Source organism: Rhinolophus sinicus, linkage group LG07 (genome assembly GCF_036562045.2).
Source record: "Rhinolophus sinicus isolate RSC01 linkage group LG07, ASM3656204v1, whole genome shotgun sequence".
NCBI lineage: Eukaryota > Metazoa > Chordata > Mammalia > Chiroptera > Rhinolophidae > Rhinolophus > Rhinolophus sinicus.
In genome coordinates, this window is record NC_133757.1 from 112540904 (window position 1) to 112562260 (window position 21357).

General features: G+C 40.9%; 1 protein-coding gene across 1 annotated transcript in view; it reads left to right on the forward strand.

Annotated features, from left to right (window-relative positions):
- The first annotated feature begins 979 nt into the window (after positions 1-979).
- The window catches only part of TBC1D9 (TBC1 domain family member 9), an 85642-nt gene continuing 65264 nt past the window's right edge, over positions 980-21357 (forward strand). Inside the window, exon 1 of the mRNA XM_019730800.2 lies at positions 980-2150. Within this exon, the coding sequence (XP_019586359.2) occupies positions 2021-2150 (130 nt within the window). The 5' untranslated portion in view covers positions 980-2020. The remainder of the gene's footprint in view (positions 2151-21357) is intronic.

The following is a 21357-nucleotide window of genomic DNA, read 5'->3' on the forward strand; positions in this document are numbered from 1 at the left end:
GAAACGTCAAGCCCAGCATAGAGCAGTATGATAAGGATACTCCAAAAGATAGTAAGGAAGGCCCTTTAGTAGAGTTTGTAAAAAATGCTAATTATATAAAAGGAAAGAATATTCATGGAAGCACTTCAAAAATATTAAGATATATAAATATATTAATACAAATTTTACATATGTATGATTTTCAATCTTATTGTTTATTGATTTTTATTTGCAATAGATTTCGTTATTGAAGGTTCTGTGCCAAATCACATTTTTGAGTCTGTGTTAAATATATGAAGTTTGCATAAATGCCTGGAGGTCTTAAATGTTTTCTAAAGAGGCAGAAGATCAGTCAGTGTGATAAAAGAAAGGGAAACTTTCATTCCTGGTGAACCCACCGAGTAGGACACCAACAGGTGCAGGGGTAGCCTCATAAAAATGGCTGGGACATGCTCTGGCCATTTGAAGGCATCCAAGTGAGAACTACGTAAGTAGAAAATTAGAAGTTCACCCAAGAAAGTCTCATTTCTTGACTGCTTTGCTCTTTGGGGAAAGGAAAAGTCCATAGGGTTGTCCAACTTCCAGGACAAAGCAGAGCTTGGTAAATTCCCATCTGGAAAGAGGAGCCCCTTTTTGCTGAGTTATCTGCATGCAGATCTCTTGGAGGCAAAAAGAGGTGAAAAATGTCATCAGATAGGTAGGTAGAAGGCTTGTGATCCCCACAAGAGACTTGAAGTATTAGGGGAGAAAGCAAAACTATCTAGGGATAAAGCTCCTTTGGTTTGTGTGTCTCTAATTTCAATGCTGTTTTAAAAAAATTTAATCCATCTATTAAGTATGGATAAACCCCAGAATTCTGCCGTGCCTGGTCCTCCAAGCACCAAATGCCTGATATACGAACAGCTGTGGTGTGAGTTAGTTGGTCTAAGCTTTTGGGCAGCTTCCAACTTCGCTATTGCTCATGCCCCACAGGTTAAGGAAAGAAGTGACGTAATGCACTTAGCTGGGCCACTTTAATTACAATGGAAAGGAGAGGGGGGAGGGGTTACAGGCAGTGACAAATTTAGCACATGACTTGTCCTAGGGATGCAGGAAACAAAAACATCCACAGCCATTGGCTGCGTCCACTTCCGACTACAGTATCTTGCTCCAAGTCTGGAACCTTGAAACACACATTTCCTGGGAAGAGGGGTGGCGCTAGCTCACAGAGCGTCAACCATAAACACTCACTGCACACACACACCTCCCCCTACGGAGGCTGGCGGCGTCCTCCCAGCTGGGATGGGCGTGGGGCCGAGTGCTTGCCACAAGGTCCTCAGAAGGTCCCCCCGAAGCCAGCCGCAGCGGCAGATCGCGGCAGGCAGAGCCCACGGAGGACCCGCGCCCGTGAAAACTGTTGTCACCCGGGCTCGCTCCGAGTGAGCCGCGCTGTCGTCATTCATTCGCAGTGTCCGGAGCGTCCTTCCAGCGAGGAGCTGGGCTTTGCTGCAAGTACAAGTGGCCCCGACGCGGAGTGTTAACGCGCGGTGACCTCAAGGGCTCTGAGCGGCTAGAGACGGAGGTGGCCCGGAGCTTCGGTCGGCGCCGCGGGAGTAGCCGCGCCCCAGCCCCGCTCAGCGTCACCGCGGGGCCGAGGCTGCTCGCGTAGCCCGCAGCCCTGCTCGCCCCCGAGCCGGATCCCCAGCCTGAGCCACAGCACTTCCTCCTCCTCGCGGTCCCCTCCTCCCGCCGCCGCGGGCTGTGGCTGCGCTGTCGAGCCACGGGCCTGGGCGTCTGCGGCCGCGGGCTCGCGGGAGGCGGCAGCGCGGCGGAGAGGATGCCGCTCGCGGTGCCCGCGTCCTCGCCGTCGTCCCGGGCCACCCGCGGGGGCTTTGTTGCGGTCCCGGCGCCGCAGGCCGTCCGCTGGTGAGGTCGCTTTCCGCCGCCGCACCCAGCGGGCGGGCGGGCGCGCGTGTGCCCGGGGGTGCGCGCGCGTGTGCGCTGGTGTGTGCAGGAGCCGACCCGCCGCCCCTTTGTGCGTCCGCCCGCGGTGCCGGGGAACATGTGGGTGAACCCAGAAGAGGTGCTGCTGGCCAACGCACTGTGGGTCACCGAAAGGGCCAACCCCTACTTCATCCTGCAGCGGAGGAAGGGGCACGCGGGCGACGGAGGCGGTGGCGGCGGACTGGCGGGTAAGGACCCGCGGCCGGTCCCCGCGGGAGGGGTGGGGGGCCGGAGCTCTGCGGCGCCTCCCGCGGCCCTGGGCTGCGGCCACCCGAGACGCCGCCCGCTCTCCGGGCTGAGCCACCTTCCCCACATTGGTGCTGGGAACGCATCCGGAGTCGTGATTTTCAGACTGTGAAAGAGATGCTTCTTTTCTGACCTGTCAGGCTGTGGGGCCCTTAGTGGACTGGGCACCCCGTAAGTGGGTGATGGCGAAAGGACTGGAGATGAGCGAGTCGGGTGCAGGGAGTATCAGCCCTTGTGAATTGAATGCGGTACTTCCTCCCCCCTCTTTAAAAACAATATCGCTTTACATATGGGCAAGAAAGGTGGGGGGTGGTTCATTTTTACTTCATTCTCTTTATTGGTAATGGCAGGATCAGGTATAAAATGCTCTTTTGTTTTCAGGGAAGCAATCAGTAAGGAGCTGGTGTGGTCATTTCCTATAGTAGTTACGACCCAAGAGAATGAATAAGGAAAAAGGAATTTTTCTGTTGCACTGAATTAGACATAGCAAAGCAAGTTATCTGGTTGTAAAAGAATTAGCGGTATAACTGAATTTTAACTATTTTAACTCAATCACATCCTCCCAGAACCCCCGCACAAGGTATGATTAATATTGTAACTATTACTAAAACCATGCCATATCATTCAGGATTATAAAATCACACCCATACCCCAAGTCTTGCCATATTAAAAAGGTCTTCATTTATTAACTAATTAGTTTGCCTGGTGAGAGGTTACAAATAATCTTGAACGCCTACCATATTAGAGATATTGGACCTTCCCCTCTCCCTGTTGGTTAGAATGAACAGAAGTGGGATACTTTTTACAGTGAAAAAGTTAGCAGAAGAAACAGGAGAGGTTCAACCAGGAAAGAGACTGCAGAGAAAAGATGACCCTTGACCTCTCTAGAGTTCAGAATATATCACCCTCCAGAGCTTGCATGCTAGGTAAATTGTTGCTTTCAAAAAGCCCTGCTATGGACAAAACATTCTTGATGTAGTATGTATTTAGTTGTGATTATAATTTATAAACTAGTTTTCCCTAGATTAAAATCCAAGTGTCACATTGTATGACATATACTTGTTTGAAAGATCTTGGTAGTACATCAGATCGCCTGTAAGTAATCTGATTTTTCTGCACTTTTTCTACCATAAAAGAGAAGGGAATCTGCAGAGCTGCAGACCTGGTTCTAGAAATTCTGATTAGTGGCCTAGAGTCAGAATTTTCCAGTTCATTTTGTAGAAGTTGCCTAACTATATGCATCGATATATAACTTGTATGTCTGATATTGGGACCAGCCTAGATTGTCTTTTAAATCCAAAACAACAATGTGGAGTAGATAGTTTATTGTATTAACAAGGAACATTTCCTGCCTGCAGTTAACCCTCCTGCACCATGTAACTACTATTTATTTTCTAGAGTGAGTTACAACGGGTTATGAAAAATTTAGAGATGCAGAGCCTTCTTTTTCTAGTTAACATTTTTATTATATTCCTACTGACTCTTAAAGCTATGACTACAGTCCACTCGGAATCTCATCATTGATGACATTTCAGATAGATAAAGTTATATCTTTTTAATTGAGAAATCACAGCTATGATACTTATTGCCAGACTAATTGAAATTTTTGTCATGAGTAAAAGTGTTCCAACAAAGGCTATTTTCAACCAACAGAGAAAAAAAATGTTTGCTTTGACAGATTGGTGCCACATCAAATGTAGCAGGAATATTTTAGGAATCCTCGTTACTATGTATAGTATATTCTGATTCTAATATGAGTTCATTCATGCGTTCATTAATTCACTAAATCATTTAACAAATACTTGTTGGCAACTTTTGAAGTGCTAGTGTCATGAAGCTTACAGCCTAGTGGGAGAAGACAGACGTTGATAAAATAATCATATAAATAAATTAATATAAAATTGCCACTCGTCAGGGTCTCAGCAGAAAATATTAGGTTGTTGCAAAAGTAACTGTGGTTTTTGCAATTATTTTTAACCTTTTCAACTGCAATTACTTTTGCACCAACCTAGTAGAATCCAACCTAGTTCAAATGAAGGGAGTTTAATGAAAGGACAACTGAGAAAGATGGAAGCAGTGTTACCAGAGCCAGTGAAAGGCACAGCAGTGGGGAACTGTCACTACCCTAGGCAGCAGGAATGATGGCACTGGAGGCCATGTGAGCTAGACCTCTGGAGAAGCAGCTACCCCTAGAAACAGACCACAGCAAAAAGGGAAAGGGGAGGACATGCTTCTCTTCTCTCACCTTCTCAGCTTCTGCCACTGCCTCTCATCAGTGGAACCCAACAGAAGCCAGGTGGACAGGGTGTCCTGGGACTCTAGTCCCTAGGATCGGCCTCCAAAGAGAAATCTAGGAGGTGGGTCAAAATGAAAACGACCAGCACTAACATACAAAGGAGAGGACCGTAATGTTGGTTACACCACTCAGGATGGGGGTGCGGCTGAGGACAAGGGAAGATTCCCTGAAGAAGTGACACTTGAACCAAGAATGAAAGAAAAGATCAGCTTGTGAGGAATGGAGGGAAGCTCACGTGTTGGGTATTGTTGGAGATTTTCAGGACGATCTCAGGAGCTTTATATATATAATAATGTACATCAACTGGACTAATGCACCATGGTCCACTCATCAGTGGATGCTAGATGAGTGGGAATGAGGCCAGGAATGCTTAGTGGTCCGTGGTGCTTGGGAACATGGTAGTGCAAAAGCTGTAAAAAATAATGGGCCACAATATGGACTCTTGCCTTTTTAAAAAGAATTAAAGTTACTCCCTTCCTGATTCCAGGCAATAGACAGGTATGACAAAATAATGTCTTTTATTATAGATGCCTTTGATTTATTATTTTACCCCCTTTCACTAAAATTTCATACACATACAGAAAAGTGCACAAAATAACGATGCAGAGTGCAATGATTTATCACAGTGACACCTTGCAGTCAACACCAGGATAGAAGATAGAGCAATGCCAATGCCAAAAGGTCACCCCCTGTGACCTTTTCCTAAAGGTGAAAACAAATGAACGAACCAATGAAAAACTATCCTGATGTTTTATGCCTTTATAGATTTTCAGACAAAACAAATCTCTAAACACACTATTTTGGCTTTGCCTGTTTTTTTTGAGCAAGGATGAATGGAATCACAGAATATGCATTCATATGTTGGGATTCTTTGCTCAGTGTTGTTTGTGACATTTTTGAATGTTGTTGCATGTGACTGTAGCTTATTCATTTCCCTGTGCTGTACAGTCGACTATTATCGGCGTATACCCCAGTCATGTATCCGTGTTGATCCACTGCATTGCTGGTGGACATTTGGATGATCCACTTAGGGGCGTTATGGATAAGGTAGCTATGATCAATCATTCTTCTTTCTTGTTGCTTTGCCTGTGGGCATGCATTTCTATTTTGGTGTATACCCAGGAGAGCAATTGCTAGCTCACAGGTTATGTGTCTCATCAACTTCAGTAGATAATACCAAACTGTCTTCCAAAATACAGGTACCAGTGTACTCCCTCCAGCAGCATATGGGAATTTCCCTTGCTTCATGTCCTTTGCCAGCATTGTCAGTCTTTGTAATTTTAACCATTCTGGGGTTTTTTACTAATAGCACATTGTGGAGTTAATTTCCTTATTCCTGACTGAGGAGGTTGAGCACCTTTTCATGTGTATTGGCCATTTGAAGTATTTTGTGACATGGTTGTTCAAGTCTCTTGCCCACTTTTCAATTGAGCTGTTTGTCTTTTTAGTATCTTTATAATATTGAGTATTCTGGTAGTATTCTGGTGTAGGCATTGCTAATATATTCTGGATATGAGTTCATTGCTGAGTATATGTGTGGCAAAATATTCATTCTGTTTCTTGCGTGTGCACTCTCTTAAGGATCAACAGAGCTTCTTAATTTTAATGTCTAAGTCCTTTGTAGATTCTATTTCCATTGCGGTTAGTGTTCTATTGTATCCGGTTCAAGAAGTCTTTTCCTACTCTGAAGTTGTAAAGGTATTCCTCTATATTATTTTCTATTATAGAATCTTTTCAGTTTTATCCCCCCAGGTTTATATTTACAATTAACTAGGAATTAATTTTTGCATATTATGTGAGATAGGGGTCACATTTTATTTAAAAAAAAAAAAAATGTATAGACAGCCAGTTGCTCCAGCATGATTTATTGGTAAATCCATTCTGTTCTGCAGGGCTACCTTGGTCATAAATCAAGTGCCCAAATGTTTGTTGATCTGCTGGAATCCCTAGTCTATTCTTTTTGTCCATTAGAATATTTTTGCATCACTACCACACTGTAGCTTTGTAATAAGAGTTTATATTCATTAGATCAAGCCTCTTGTTCTTTGTTCTTTAAGAGTTTCTTGGCATTCTTCGTCTTTTACATTTACACAACATTTTAGACTTCACTTATTAAGTCCCACCAAAATAGAACAACAACAGGAACAAAAACGTGTAAACTGTTGGAACATTGATTGAGATTAAAGTCTATAAATAAAGTTGGGCAAAATTAGTATCTTTATACTATTGAGTATTCTGGTCCATGAACATGGTATGTTCCTCTATTTAGATCTTTTAAAATTTCTCTCAATGATGTTTCACAACTTTTTGTGTAGAGGTCTTACACTTCTTTTATTAGATTTATTCCTAGATATTTCATATTTTTTCATTCTACTATATAGTGTGTCTTTTTAAATTTTCATTTTCTAATTCTATTTTTTTGCTGACCTGTAGAAATATAGTTGTTGTTTTTTCAGTTGTGTATGTGGTTTTTTTTTAAATATTGACCTTGTATCCATAACATAGCTAACTTGTGAAATGAATTCTAGTAATTTATCTGTAGATTCTTTGGTATTTTCTACATACACAATAGTAATCTGAGAATATTGACAGTTTCATTTCTTCTCTTCTGATCTTTATGCTTAAAAAAATTTTTTTTTTCTTATTTGCACAAGCAAATTGTATAATGTTGAATAAATGTGCTGGGATTGTACATATTGTTGTCCCTTTCTAGGTATCAAAAGAAAGACTTTCAACCTTTGTTCATCACTTGTAGTGATTTGCAGATAATGTTTTTTTTATTTTTTTATTTGAAGGAGTTCTTATTCCTAGTGTGCCAAAAGTTTTTAATTATATATGGATGCTGAATTTTTTCAAATGCCTTTCTTTATGTCTATCGATGTAATTGTATGATTTTTCTCTTCTATGCTGTTGGTGCGGTGACCTATATTAACTGATTTTTCAAGTGTTTAACCAAACTTACATATATAAAATAATCCAATTTGGTTATGACACATTATAGTTTTTATATGTTTATTAGTATCACTTGCTAATATTTAGAATTTTTGCATCCTTATAAATGAGTAGGATTGGCATAAATGAGTAGTTTTTCTTTCTCAGTTACCCATCCCATTTTGTCTTGAGACTTCACATTACTCTACAAAGAAGCTGTAAAAATGAAGACGCAGAATTTGTGGAGGATTTAAGATAGCTTTTAACATCTTCTAGGTTTTCATAAACTGGTCTCTCAAAAACGTAGGGAAGAGAAAATTTACTCCAAGTCCCCTTTTAGAAGCCGGAGGGATTGAGGCTGACTTCCTGTTCTAGGGACATTGCCTACACTTTCTGTTTTGCTGTCATCGTGTACAGAGAGGACCCATTTTCTGAAGAGATCAGATTCTAAACTGTGTTCTCAGGCCTGCACACAAAATCCTGTCTCACAGTGCACAAATCAGTAATTTGTAATTTGGGACTAGACAGTATGTAATGCTAATAGCTGAGGTCAGTACCACCTTGAGGTCAGGGGCCTATGTGTGCTTCATGGCTCAGTGGCAGACAGTGCCACAAACAAATTGGAAAGTCACTAGGGCTGCTGTTTGCACAACTTTGTTTTCTCTACCCCTCATGGGGCTCTGGTCTTTGTCAGTCCATCCCTTAGTAAGCAGACAACTGGATTTAAACCCCAGCCTATCTGTTACCAAGAGATGTAATTTGGGAAATGTCTCTTCCTTTCTGAGATATATCTATCTATCTGTATCTATCTATCTATATCTATATATATTTATATATGATGCTTTAGTAACCTCTTCGTAACCGTTGTGAGGATTCTGTGAGACAACTTATGTAAAATACAGGAAACATAAAGAGCCATTCATAGATGCCATCCCACCGTTTTTCTCCTGTTGCTGATGATGTCATGTAGGTGTTAGGAGGGGACTGGCTCTGACTAATTCACACCAATGTGTGAGCAACTCAGAGCTCTGCGGTTTACAGAGACATTGCATCTTTTAAACGGTGCTGTTAAAGCACATGGGTATTTGATATTTAACCAGGTTTAAAAAGTTAAGTCAAATACTCAAACTATTTGGAGCGGGTAATTTTTGGTCAGCACTTTTAGATTGTTTTTCCATACCAACTGTTTTTCCTCCCTCCGTTCGTCCCTCCCTCTTTCCCTTCCTGGATATGAACATTTGGAAAGCTCTGCCCATAAGCAGTACAGATGCTCCTCTTCTTCAATGGGCTTACCTCCAATAAAGCCATCGTAGATTGAAAATACCAAAAGTCGAAAATGCATTGAATACACTTAACCTACTGACCATCATAGCTAAGCCTAGTCTACCTTAAACGTGCTCAGAGCACTTACATTAGCCTACAGTGGGGCAAAATCATCTAACACAAAGCCAATTTTATGTATGTATGTACTGGTATGTATGTCTGTACTCGTATATACGTATGTATGTATGTATGTATGTATGCATGCATGTTGGGGGGGCAGGGGCTGTCCACCCAGATGTTAGGCTGGCTGTGCTGGGGAATTAACGTCCCCCAGGGCCAGCCATGACCCATAACCCTACTAGCACCCTTTAGTGTGGGATAACTGTGGACGTGTGTTCTACACAGGACTCTAAAGTTCCCTAGCAGGGCTAAGCGTGCTAACCATATCTCAAAGACTATTTTATAACTAAGTGTGGAATGTCTCATGTAATGTGTTATGTGTATTACTTTTGTGCCATTATAATGTCGAAATATCATAGGTCGAAATATCACCAGTCAGGAGCCGTCTGTACTCTCTCCCTTCTCGCTCTCTCTTCTCTCCCTTCTCTCATCTCTTCTCTCCTTCTCTCTCTTCTCTCTCCTCCTCTTCTCTCTCTCCTTGCACAAGTGACTCTCTGTGTCAGCGGCAAATAGGACTACCAGGGAGAGGACCTGGGTAGAAGGCAGGGGAGGGGCCACCTTTTCCCTTAATTTTTAGATACAGATAGATTTAGATATAGATATGTAGATATAAATAGTTAATTAGTCAATCAGGAATTAGTAGCTTAGAAACAGTGGTTCTGGCACAGTAATCCTCCCTACGCACGGTTTTGCTTTCCGTGGTTTTAGTTAACTAGGGTCAACCATGGTCCAAAAATATTAAATGGAAAATTCCAGAAATAAACATTTCCTAAGTTTTAAACTGCACGCCGTTCTGAGTCACATGATGAAGTCTAACGCTATCCTACTCTGTCCCACTTGCGACAAGTCATCCCTTTGTCCAGCGTCTCCACGTGTCTAAGCTGTCTCCATGCTATATGTGCTGCCCACCCGACAGTCAGTTAACGTCCATCTCAGTGATCAGATTGACTGCTGCATATCACAGTGCTTGCGTTCAGGTAACCTTTATTTTACTTACTAATGGCCCCAAAGCCATCCACATACCTTTTACTACTATATATTGTTGTAATTGTTCTGTTTTATTATTAGTTAGTGTTGTTATGCTCTTACTTTGCCAGATTTATAAATTAAACTTTATCATAGGTATGTATGTATAGGAAGAAACAGAATATATAGGGTTCGGTACTATTCATGATTTTAGGCATCTACTGGGGGTCTTCGACGTATCCCCTATGGATGAGGAGGGATGGCTGTAGTTAAAACAGAGAACTCTGAAAAGGTCATTAACCCACTTCCCCATTTCTTTCTTTCCCTTTCCTATCAGGTGTTTGTTCTAGAGAGCTCAGAGGATAGGCTATTCATGTTTTAAGGTGTTCTGAAATTGCCGCTGGCGTCTGGTTGGCTTCAAATGGTATTTCACAGTTTTGCTGTTAGGTCATTTCCACATCCTTTCAGGGAACTAAGTTTCCTAGCTGTGGGATCCAGTCCAGAGATCCGAGTCAGGTTTCCTTCTAACTTTCCGTGGGAGATCAGGATTAGCAATTTTCATTTGAATGAATCAACTCTTCTCCTTTCTGTTTGGGGCCAGGCTGCACAAAGCTGGGTGAATAGCTGTCTAGCCCTTGAGGTGAGGCCTGTGAAATGCACTCCTACCCTTTCAGCTCCAGTGTTCTGTTCCGAGGCTTGCTGGGCAAGTATTTGCTACAGGGAAGGTCAAGTAGAACAACACTGAGGGCTTGAGCTCTGTTTACACTCTAAACAAAAAAAGTGAACTCTGTTTATCCGATACAGTTTTTTTCTAGATTGCGTTTAATACTCCTTAATAAGGAAAACGATTTACATTTCAGAAGTCCAGATAAATTTCTAAAATCTTTGTGTTAGCCTGGGAACCAAGGTAGCCTCTAATAAAATTAGGCAGGACTTAATAAATTGACAATGTGAACTCTTTATTAAAGTATAAAAAGAAGAAGTCACTAATTCATTTACTCTCTTTCACGCCACTGGCTTTTTGTAACATTCACACATCTATTACTATAATGAAGAATGTAAATGCATTATTTCTAAAAGCATCTTTGTAATAAATTTTCAAATCTGTGGTGTCTAAAGCTAAATTTCAAAAAGGTCTTTGCTATTGTGGTCCTCTTAGTTTATTAATGCTTGATTATATGTTCTTTATTGATTTACAGTTAGCACAGAGAGACCAGACAGACCCAGGCGCTAACCTTTGCTGAACTCCCTCTGTGGTTCAGGCATTCTGCTGAGAATTTTTCATACAGCACTGATTTGATTTTCATTCCAACTCTGTAAGTTAGACGCTCTTCCCTCTGTTGTAGATGAGGAAGCTGAGTGCTTGCAGAAGTTGTGTCTACCTTAAGGAGACCCTGCTAGTAACAAGCAGAGCTTGGATTTGTACTTAAGGTGGACTGAATTTGGAAAGAGAAGGGTAAAAGGCAAGATAAAAAGATGGAAGGTGAAATTGGAATGCATCCTTTGGGAATCTAAAGGAAATTGAGGGAAAGTGAATCTCCATCTTAGAAATGCAGTCTTGAGAGTGGAGTGAAGGGTGTAGGCAGAGCAGCTCTGTACCCTCTCCCATGTTGTGATGTCATTCTTGTGAAATGATTGGCTAGTGTTGTCATGAGTTACAGGCCCATGACTCTGTATGCCAGGGAGGAGATCTGAAAATGAATTTGGATTTTCCTAAAAAAAGATTTCCAGACTTTCCCCGTTTTCAGCCTTCTAGTTAAACTGTCTTTGAGGCCACAATATGGAACCATTCCAGGTTACAATGACAAAGACTTAACCTTTGTGTGGAGGGTAAAGCCTGTTTGTATGGGTTTCCACCCCCTACTTCCTTCCCCCCCCACCCACACACACAATTAATAATAACAAATAAACAAAAATCCACGTTTATTGTGGAGGAGGTCAATCTTTAAAAGTTTCTGGCTATGAAAGGAGGAAAAAAATGTAAATTTGACGTACAATATTGATTGTTATTCTTGTAAATTGTGTGAAACGTCATAAAGACTTTATTTAGTACCTGATTGTTTTCTCTTTGTGGGTATAAAAAGATTGATCTTTTTATTGGAACATTACAATAGTTTGGCTCTCCAAACTATTTTTTCTTTTAGAGATACTTAAATGAGGGAGAATTTCAGGAGGTCCTTGACTGACATGAAATCACACATAAGATTTCTGGAATTAATTAGGAGTGTGTATTTTTCTGGCACTGAGGCCCTGCCACTTTCATCAGCTCCTTAATGTGGATTGTGACTCAAACACGTGAAGAGCCAGTACCCTAAAGTCTTACCTTCCTCAGTCCTGAATTTTCCATCAAATTTCAGGAATTCATTGTTGTTACATGCAGCAGGGTCACTATAAATCGTGCGAAGTCTTATACCATTTCTGTTAGCCTTCCGACCAGTTAAATATATAGTTCACTATATAGTGTTTAAACAGTGGGAATATATCACTGTCTTTAAACACAATGGTAAAAATATTAGTGCTTCTTTCTTGCTTTTATCCTGATACCCAGATGCGGGACCCCTCAACTACAGTTCTCAGTTTCTCATTGAGGGGCAGATAACAGGGGTGCGTGTGTGTGTGTGTGTGTGTGTGTGTGTGTGTGTGTGGTGGGGAGGAGGGAGGGTGTGATGAGAGAAAGAGCAGATGACGTGAAGTAAGCTGGTGGAGGGTCTGAGGGCTGATGTTGTTCTGGCTACTCCCTTCCCTGCAGATGGTCCTCTCAGGGAGCCCCCCAATCCTCCCAGGCCCCCCACAATATAGATCATGCATCTCTGACAGGTAACTCCCCTGGTTCTCCCTTGTTAATGCTCCTTGTCTACAGGCAAATGGAGAGCAAGTCGGGGTCTGAATACAGAACAGTGAGTTGGCATCTGCCTTCCCCACTCTAGAATTCAGCTCTCAGCCTCATCACAGAGCATTTCTGATCGGAGGGCACAACTGAGCATGACAGACCGCAGTCACCTGCTTCAGTTACCTCTCAGGATAGGAATGGCAAACCCCTCTCTCTTCCTATTGTGTTTTACACCTGGACCACCTCTAGCCTTTCAAATATGACTCTGCAGGAGTGTTAGGAAGAGGGTGCCATATGCCCCTCACCTGCTCATCTGAGCCTACTGTCCCCTTCCCCCTCACTCTCTCCCCATAAAAGCTAGTTTTCCCCGTTTTCATGGCAAATTCCATGGAGTCGTCATAAAGGCATCATGTAGTTTTGTCTTTGAAAAGCTTCATCAATTTATGGGCTGCTTTTTCAGAGCCCTGCTAATCTTGGCCATCTGATGCCAATTTTAGGACATGTTTGACTAAGGAAGCACCCGTGACTTTTTCACGACTTAAATAATTTAGGTTGTACTCTTGATAGAAATATCTATAATGAGTTGTGTGTGACTGCTCCCCTTTTCTTAGTGCCAATAAAAACTTTGGCTAGTAGAGGTAACCTCTCCCTCTTTTGTTTTTTGGGGACATCTCAGTTTTTCACAGACTGTGTACAATTGGATGTTATAGCTACACTAAATGTTAGCACGTGTGCTTTTGAAGGCCACTTACAGATTTCTATTGTGTTCTATTTCTGTTGTGCTTATAACCCACTTTTTTTTTAAGGTTTAGGTGAGCACAGGGATATTATAAAGTCCTGAGAGGAATGCTTTTTTTTCCTTGCTATGACTCGCCAGCTCGATCTTTGTCTTAGAGAATCTGTAATGCTCATACAGAATGGGAGAGAATATTTTCAGAAAGCTTAGTAAATGGAGATAATCATCTTTGAAGAGGTCTTGGAAATGTCCTTCCAATAAAATGTAAATGTCAAAGAGAATATCTGTTTTTATTTGAAACTGTTTATGGCAGACAGAAAGAGTTTGATAGAAAGAAATTCTCTATCTTTCATTCTAAATTATATTTGTGGTGAAGGAGTTTAAACATTTTTGGTGGTTGCTATCTTGAAGGACTTTCTGGAATGGAAAGAGACACAACAATGTTGTCTCCTAAATGTGTGACCGTGGTACTTAACTTCTTTGAGACTGTTTTTCATCTGAAAATGGGGATGGTTCCCCCGACCCACCTCACATTTGTTGTGAGGGTCAAATGAGATACTGCAAGTCCTTTGAAAGCCAAAGCATCAGCCAGGTTTAATATGGAATTAAGATGCTGTTTCCAAAGTCCTCTCTTAAGAAAGTGTCTTTCATCTACTCAACAAAGTCGGGATTGACTGCAGTGGCAGTATCGAAAATCTGCTGAGCCGCCATCACGGCAGCATGAACCAAGTAAAAATAATGTGAAGATAAAACAACCTCACCCACAAGGAGCAGATACTCATTAGAAAGAAGGAAGGGAAGGAAGGAGGCAGGGAAAGAAGAAGGAAAAAAGAAGAAAAAGACACAGAAGCGAAAAGGAAGGAAAAGAAAAATGTTTGGTTTTAGTAACTGGGATAGTAAATTGTCAGGCCATCATTTGTTTTTTTAAATTTAGGTGAAACTGCCTGACTAGTCCATATTTCTTTGGAAGTAGAATAATGCATTATTTTTATATCACACACAGAATTAAACAGTTCCACGTACCTTGATATTTCACGTACCTTTACATTCTGTGTGCTGTGTTACGATTTCATTCTGGGACAATCCAAAGTAGGAAGTGGAGAGAAAGCCTGCTTAACTGTTCTGTTCTTGGGGGGCCTTTTGTCCAGGTTGCCTAGGTATATATTCAGGAAGAATCTAGGTTTATGGAAATGAGTGTGTGAATGCACATACTAAGAATTTAATGTTGTTGAATTTAAAGTTATAAGGTTGTTTGTTGTAATTAACAGGGAAAATGAAGATGCAAGCATTAAGAAGTATCGGACTTACAGTCCTAAAAATACCCTGAAGGGTCTAAAAATATCTCTCAGAAAGAGAAATTTCTCTGGAAAAAAATTTCTTGTTTTCCCAGGCAAGTCTGGTCCTGACACTAGCTGAATAAAGGAGGGATTAGTACCTGGGTATTTAATAACTCCTGGCATTTTAAACTCAAATGATTATTTTTGAATGGGAGAGGGGAAGGAGGGAATGGAGGGAAAAGGGATATTGCCTATATTACAAAGGTCAAGTTTTTAAAATGTTAAACACTTAGGGATATTCTTTCTTGCATGAAGAAAAATCTTTCTTCAGCTATTTTTAAACATGTCCTCTCAGTCTGTCTTTTGCTTTTCCAGCTTTGATAGAGATGTAGTTTATGGTTATAGAGATACATTCCGTTACTATGAACAACAGTTGTAGTTTTCTAAGAGTACAGGGTGATAAATGGAAACTGGCCCTCAGCCCCAGTGTCAGGGAGACAATGAGGAGTGAGGGGACCAGGGCAAATTGGGGAGTCCACGCATTATAGAAATAGCTATTATTTACACTGGCAATTGTATTGTAGTGTGTCACCGTGATGCATAGGGTTATAATTTACAAATATATGCTGTTGGCTGGATTGTAGCAATAGGAATGATTGTTCCCTGACATCCATTCAATGTCTTTGAAATTAGCCCCAAAGTGTTACTGATTCAAGTAATCACACTTTCCACAGAAAACCTGGTTTCCTCAGAACAGGAAGAGAATTCTGGGTGGAGTGTTGTGGCCCATGGTGTAAATGGCTCTGGAAAGACTTGAGTTCCATATTCAAACTGGTTATACCTGGTGATGGTGTCACTGATGGTCCCTCACCAAGACCAGATTTCATTTTAATTAGTTAAATAAGCACTTAATGAGAGGAGAGGAAAACTGAGTAGTGTTTTATTTAGAGCTTGAAAACATGGGCAAGTAAACAATAACAATGTCCTAATCGGGGAAAGGAGTGCTGATTTCCCAAAAGTCATTCTCATACTTGTACTTGAGAGATCTTAACATTAGTATCTAGCTACTAAGGCAGAATGCACTTGCGTGTTTGAATATATTTGCAACTGTACAAAGATATCTGTTAGTGTATGGTTTTCTTTCTAAACAAGATTCATGACAGATGTCTGACAAAGACAAGCCACTGTCATGTCCATGGAGATTTGCTGTCCTGGAAGTCAGCTGGAGAAGGTTCTGGTATAATCTACCCCATACTGCTAAGTCCCATTCCCCTTTCATAACTTAGAACCCATTACATATTATACATTATTCATATATTCATCAATAGTCTTTTGAGTTTATATTTTCAACTGGTACTACCTCTAGGGACGGCAGTCTAGTGTTTAAGAGTGTAGACTGGTGGTTAAGAGCATGGCTTTGGAGCCGCCACCTGAGCAGGTCCTATCCAGGGCACAGTGCACTTAGAAAACAGTGTCCCTTCTGAGCTGTGCCTTGGGGAAGGCACAGCCCCCCAGGCAGATCTGGGACTGGATTTCAGCATCACCCATCCTGTTTGTCCAGGTACCTTTCTGCAATGCACACACTGCTCAGAGATCTAGAATAGCTCTCCACTTAAGTTTGAAATCCACTTCTCACTTCCAAGCTGGTGTGATTCGGGGCAAATTGCATTTCCCTGCCTGAGTCTCCTCATCTTTAAAATGAGGGTAAAACTCGTGCCTGGATACTAGAGTGGTTTACATTTATAAATGGAAAGTGTTGAGAGCAGCAGTCCGAGCCTAGCAAGAGCTCGAGAAGTCATGGTCATTATCATGAGGAGTTACAGCATAAGGAGTGAGAGTAGGAAGGTTCAATCGATGGCCCTCGGCTCCATTCACATTAAAGGATAGTTTCCATTATCTGATCGAAATAGACAGGCTTCTTACTGGCTTCAGCTTTGAGGTCCAAAGCACCAGTTAAGAAACATTGTCATTTCATGGAAAGAGAAGAGGATTTGGAATAAGAAGGCCTGGCTTTGAGTCCCAACTCTACCAATTTCAGTTTTTTCAAATAGGAATAAGATGAGAAAAATAACCGCCCCTCAAGGATTTTTGCTAAGAGCAACTGAATAATGAATCTGGGTGCACTGAAATACTACTAGCAGATGTTTAGTTTCGCTTTACTTTGAGGTTGCCTAGGGTTTTAGACCAGGTATGCATTCCACAGGACAGATACCAGCTTGCAATCCATTTACACTTTTGTGAGTCCGTTATTTTGGTGGTTTCAAAAGTTTTTTTCTTTTTTTCATGGCTTAGAAGAAAATGTCTGGATTTTGGAAATGAGACTCTTCACAATAATTAGTGATCCTAATAAGACATAATTCCTGCCACTCACCAACACTGAGCTTTTGGCCCCATAGAGGCCACAACAAAACGTCTGGGCAAGTTGGTGGCAATCTCCCTCAAAAATAAGAGTGCTTGCTCAGATTTGAATGAAATAATTACTCAAAGGGGGATTTTTACAAAGGAACATGTAAGGGAAAAAACGCTGTTGCATCATAATTTTTTATTCTATTTTGAAAACCAGGAGGAAGGAGAGTACAGCCTGTTCTATGGAATTGAAGTCATCGTCTCTCTAAGTGCCTGCAGTGGGCAATTTGCTGTTGTGATGGACAAGTTGAACTTGGGGAATGTAGTTGAATGCAATCGCATTTTCACATCATCAGAATCTTCTAGCATTAGTTACGTCTCATTAAAACTGTGGGGATTTGTTCAAATCATGTATATCTTGAACATCGTAAAAGAAACAAAATAGCTACGGTACACCTTGACCGTCATTACTTCATGAGAGCTTCACGTTCTGAAACCCAGTTAGGTGGTTTCACTGTGTTGATACATGAAACCTAAAATGGAGAGAGAGAGAGAGAGAGAGAGAGAGAGAGAGAGAGAGAGAGAGAGAGAGAGACCAGTTAATGGCAATTTCATAGCTGTGGTGAATTAGGACAGTGTGACATAGAGAAAATCCAAAAAGGAGAAAGAGTAAGAAGTAAGGATACTAAGAAGAACAAAGCAATGCCGGAGGGTTCTGGCATGGACCCCACAATGGCACTAAATGCTTCCATTTATTTGCATTACATATGCCTGCATTTTCATCAGAGGAAGATTTCCACCTCTTCTAAAATGGCTAACAAATTAATTGAAAGCTTTGGCAGAACTGTTACTTTTCTACCATTTAAAGTATGAAAAACAAAAACAGAAAAACCTCATGTAACTCAGAAACTGCTTAAACTTGTGAGAAGTTTCCTTTTCCCCTTAAGTTGGGTGGTGGCCAACATTCCTGAGTGATGTTAAATATGGTATGGAAAGAATGTGCCTGATGTCTGCACCCGCTGACCTTTATAATCACTGTCCACATTTGGTGGGAAAGTGTTTCCTACATTACATTCTTTATTAAGTGCAGTAGAATCTAGTTTTTAGCTTCAGCCTTGGCGACAGGCCAGATAACAGAATGGCTACCCACTCTGTACCTGCAAATGTTTTAGAAATACATGCATGTGAGAACTTCATTAAATTTTTCTGGTGGATTCTGGTTTTTTTTAAAGAACGTTATATGTGGAGAAGGATTTTAATGAGAAAGGGTAATACTGCTTCTGTGTAATCAAAGAGAGGTGTCAGAGATACAAAGAGAGGCCAGCTGATGTCTCAGGTGTGGTCTCCTCTTTTTGCCTTTCCCCTATTTTGACTCCCTGGCTAATTCATCTCCCTTTCGTTCATTTATTCATCCATTCACTCACTTATTCATTCATCCATCAAATAGATATTAGGTGCTTGCCACATGTTGGGTTTTTTAATTGAAGATGCAAAAATAGATGACATCATCCCTATGTTTGAGAGAGTGCACTCAGCAAGAATCTGCGCAGATGTTTAGGACTGAAATTAGTTTCTTGGTTTTTGTTGAGGCTTAATGAGAGAGGCTCTGAAATGCAGACTGAAATGTATGTGCCCTCTGTGGAGAATTGTTATCTGTGCTAAATGTGGATTATGTCCTCACAGATTTTCCGCATTCTCATCCTAGGCTGTAGGTGGTCTGAGACTAGTTTGAGAGCCTGGAAGTGGGGTCAGGCTGTTCCCCCCGCAGATGTGGGCAGTGACACAAAGAGTGAATTGAAGGTGAATGCAGGCAGACTCAGGGTCCACCGAGTCCGACCTCCTCAGAGGCTTAAAAACCAGATTCAAGATAGTTTTCAACTGGGGCATTGAATAGAAGCTTCTCAAGTGTGTTAACTACTTACAGCTGTGTTTTGAATATTAGGCTCTGTAACTGCTGGAGGTATGTGGACACACTTAGCCTGAGTTCTCCATAATTTTGAAATCCCGTACTTCATTTCTATTATGTTAATAATGAGTAATAGGAAAAAATCATCTTCATACAAGTTACTGTGGGCCATTGGAATGACCACCACCCTCTGGCTGACACCCAGGGTTTGTGCGCAAGCCAGCCCTTGCGTTTAGGACTGTGATGGCTCCCTATTAGTTGTTTTTGAGCCATTGAGAACATGGCAGAGGCAGCTTGAATACACAAAAGAGGCATTTGGCCAAAAGGTCACTTAATTGTACAACACACTACACAAAGGTTTCCTGAATTTGAATAGAGAAAAATGGCCGTAGAGTCACCACATTGCATAACCAAAGGTAACATACCACATATGCTGAATTCCAGAGAATCTGTACAGTGTTCCTGACCCAAGTGACAATTTAGTGTCAACAAAACAACCTTACCTTTCACAATAAGTTAATGAGTTGTTTTCATACTGTTATTGGTTTTATAATCTTTCTGTATTTTATTTGAAAATACATTTTGGTTTTCTAATTGTAAAGGAGCTTTGAGCATTAGAAGTTTATACTTGGATTTATGTTTGTATGTCTATAAGTAATACCAGTGTAAGGAAAGGTAGTTGGGAAGGGCGGTGAGGTTTCTACTTTTAAGGTCCATCGTTCACAATTAGGAAACTGCAAGAGAGAACAGACTACAAAAGAGACCCTTAGCAGGTCTCCCTCAAGGCTCCCTAATTCTTGAGGTTAATGATTTACGTATTAATGTTCTCAGCAAAGAACATTGGCACAGTTACAAAGACATTTTTTTTACATTTAAATAAGTTTTGAATAATAATAATACATTTATGTGGTTCAGAGATCCAATGATATTAAAAGGTATACAGTAGGAAAATCTCTCAGCTCTGTTACCCACTCTTGGTAACTACCATCTTCGTTCTTTGTGAATCTTCCCCAGATCCTTTTGCATATACAAGCAAATACCCGTACGTGGCTTTATCCCAGCCTTCCCCTAACCCTCTATACAGAAAGGTTTTTCTGCACCATACTCTTTTCCGTGAATAGTATATCCTTCTGTATCAGGACATAGAATGTCGTCATTCTTTTTCTTTTTTATAGCTGCTATTATCCCAACATATTATCCCAAATATATTGTCAATGCCATATATTTAACCATCCCCCTATTAACAGACATTTATGTTATGTTCAAACATTTACTATAAATCTGGTGCTGCAATAAATAGCCTTGTACATGTCCTTTAGTAGCCAAGTGAAACATGTCTGTATAATAAATACCAAGCAGTGAAATTGCAGGGCCATTGGGTACATGCCTTTGGAATTTTAAAAGGTATTGCCAAATCACCCTCCCTCAGGGTTTTAGCACGTTACACTCTCCCAAGGAGTATGTGAGGAGGGCCTGTTTTCCCAGCCTTGTTAAAGAGAATGTGTTACCAAACTTTGGATTCTTGCCATTCTGATAAGTGAAAATGGTATCTTTGTACTTTTAATCTGTATTTCTCTTAGAGGTGATGTTGGACATTTTTCAGATGTTTACTAGCTATTTCTACTTACTCTTCTGTAAACTGTCTCATATTGTTCTTTGCCCACTTTTATTGGGTGGCTGTTCTTTTTCTTACCAATATTTAGGAACTAATTAGATATCAGATAAGGCCTGCGCCCTTATCTGTGATCTGAGGTACATCTTTTTTTCTTAGTTTGTCTTTTGAATTAACTTATGGCATTTTTGCATGTAGAAAGTTGGTGGGTTTTATTTAAAAGAGTATATCTTTTTTTATATAAATGGTTTCTGGATTGTGAATCATAGTTAGAAAGCCTTCCTACTCTCAGATTCAAGGGGAATTTTGAAAAAGGCTTTCAGAAATATTTATTCACCATCGCTGAGTAGGTTGCTCTTCTGGGCTGTATGATAGTCATGGGATACGGGAACTCACTATAGTTCATCCTCCATCGTTCTTGTCTATAGCATAGCTTCGGGGAGCAAAGCTGGATGGGGTTCTTTTCAATTGCCTATTGAACCGGTAATAGACCAACTCTTGTCCTTCACCTCTATCCTGTTTCTTTTTCTTGGCACTCATTGAGAGGGTGGTAAGAGAGAAGGATAAAGCAGAAATGACCAGCCAACCCTGGAAACTATGCAGTGACCTTGTAATAATCAGGCCATTTCACAAATATCTCACCACTTGTTATTTTTGTGACTTTTATCATCTTAAATTTACTCGAAAAGGAATGCTACGTATATAATTGAAAAGTAGCACTTTGATCATTGAACTTGACATTTTTATGGAGCCTAAATTAATATTTTCTCATTTCAGTAATTCTAAGGGCCTGTCTAGATTAGAAG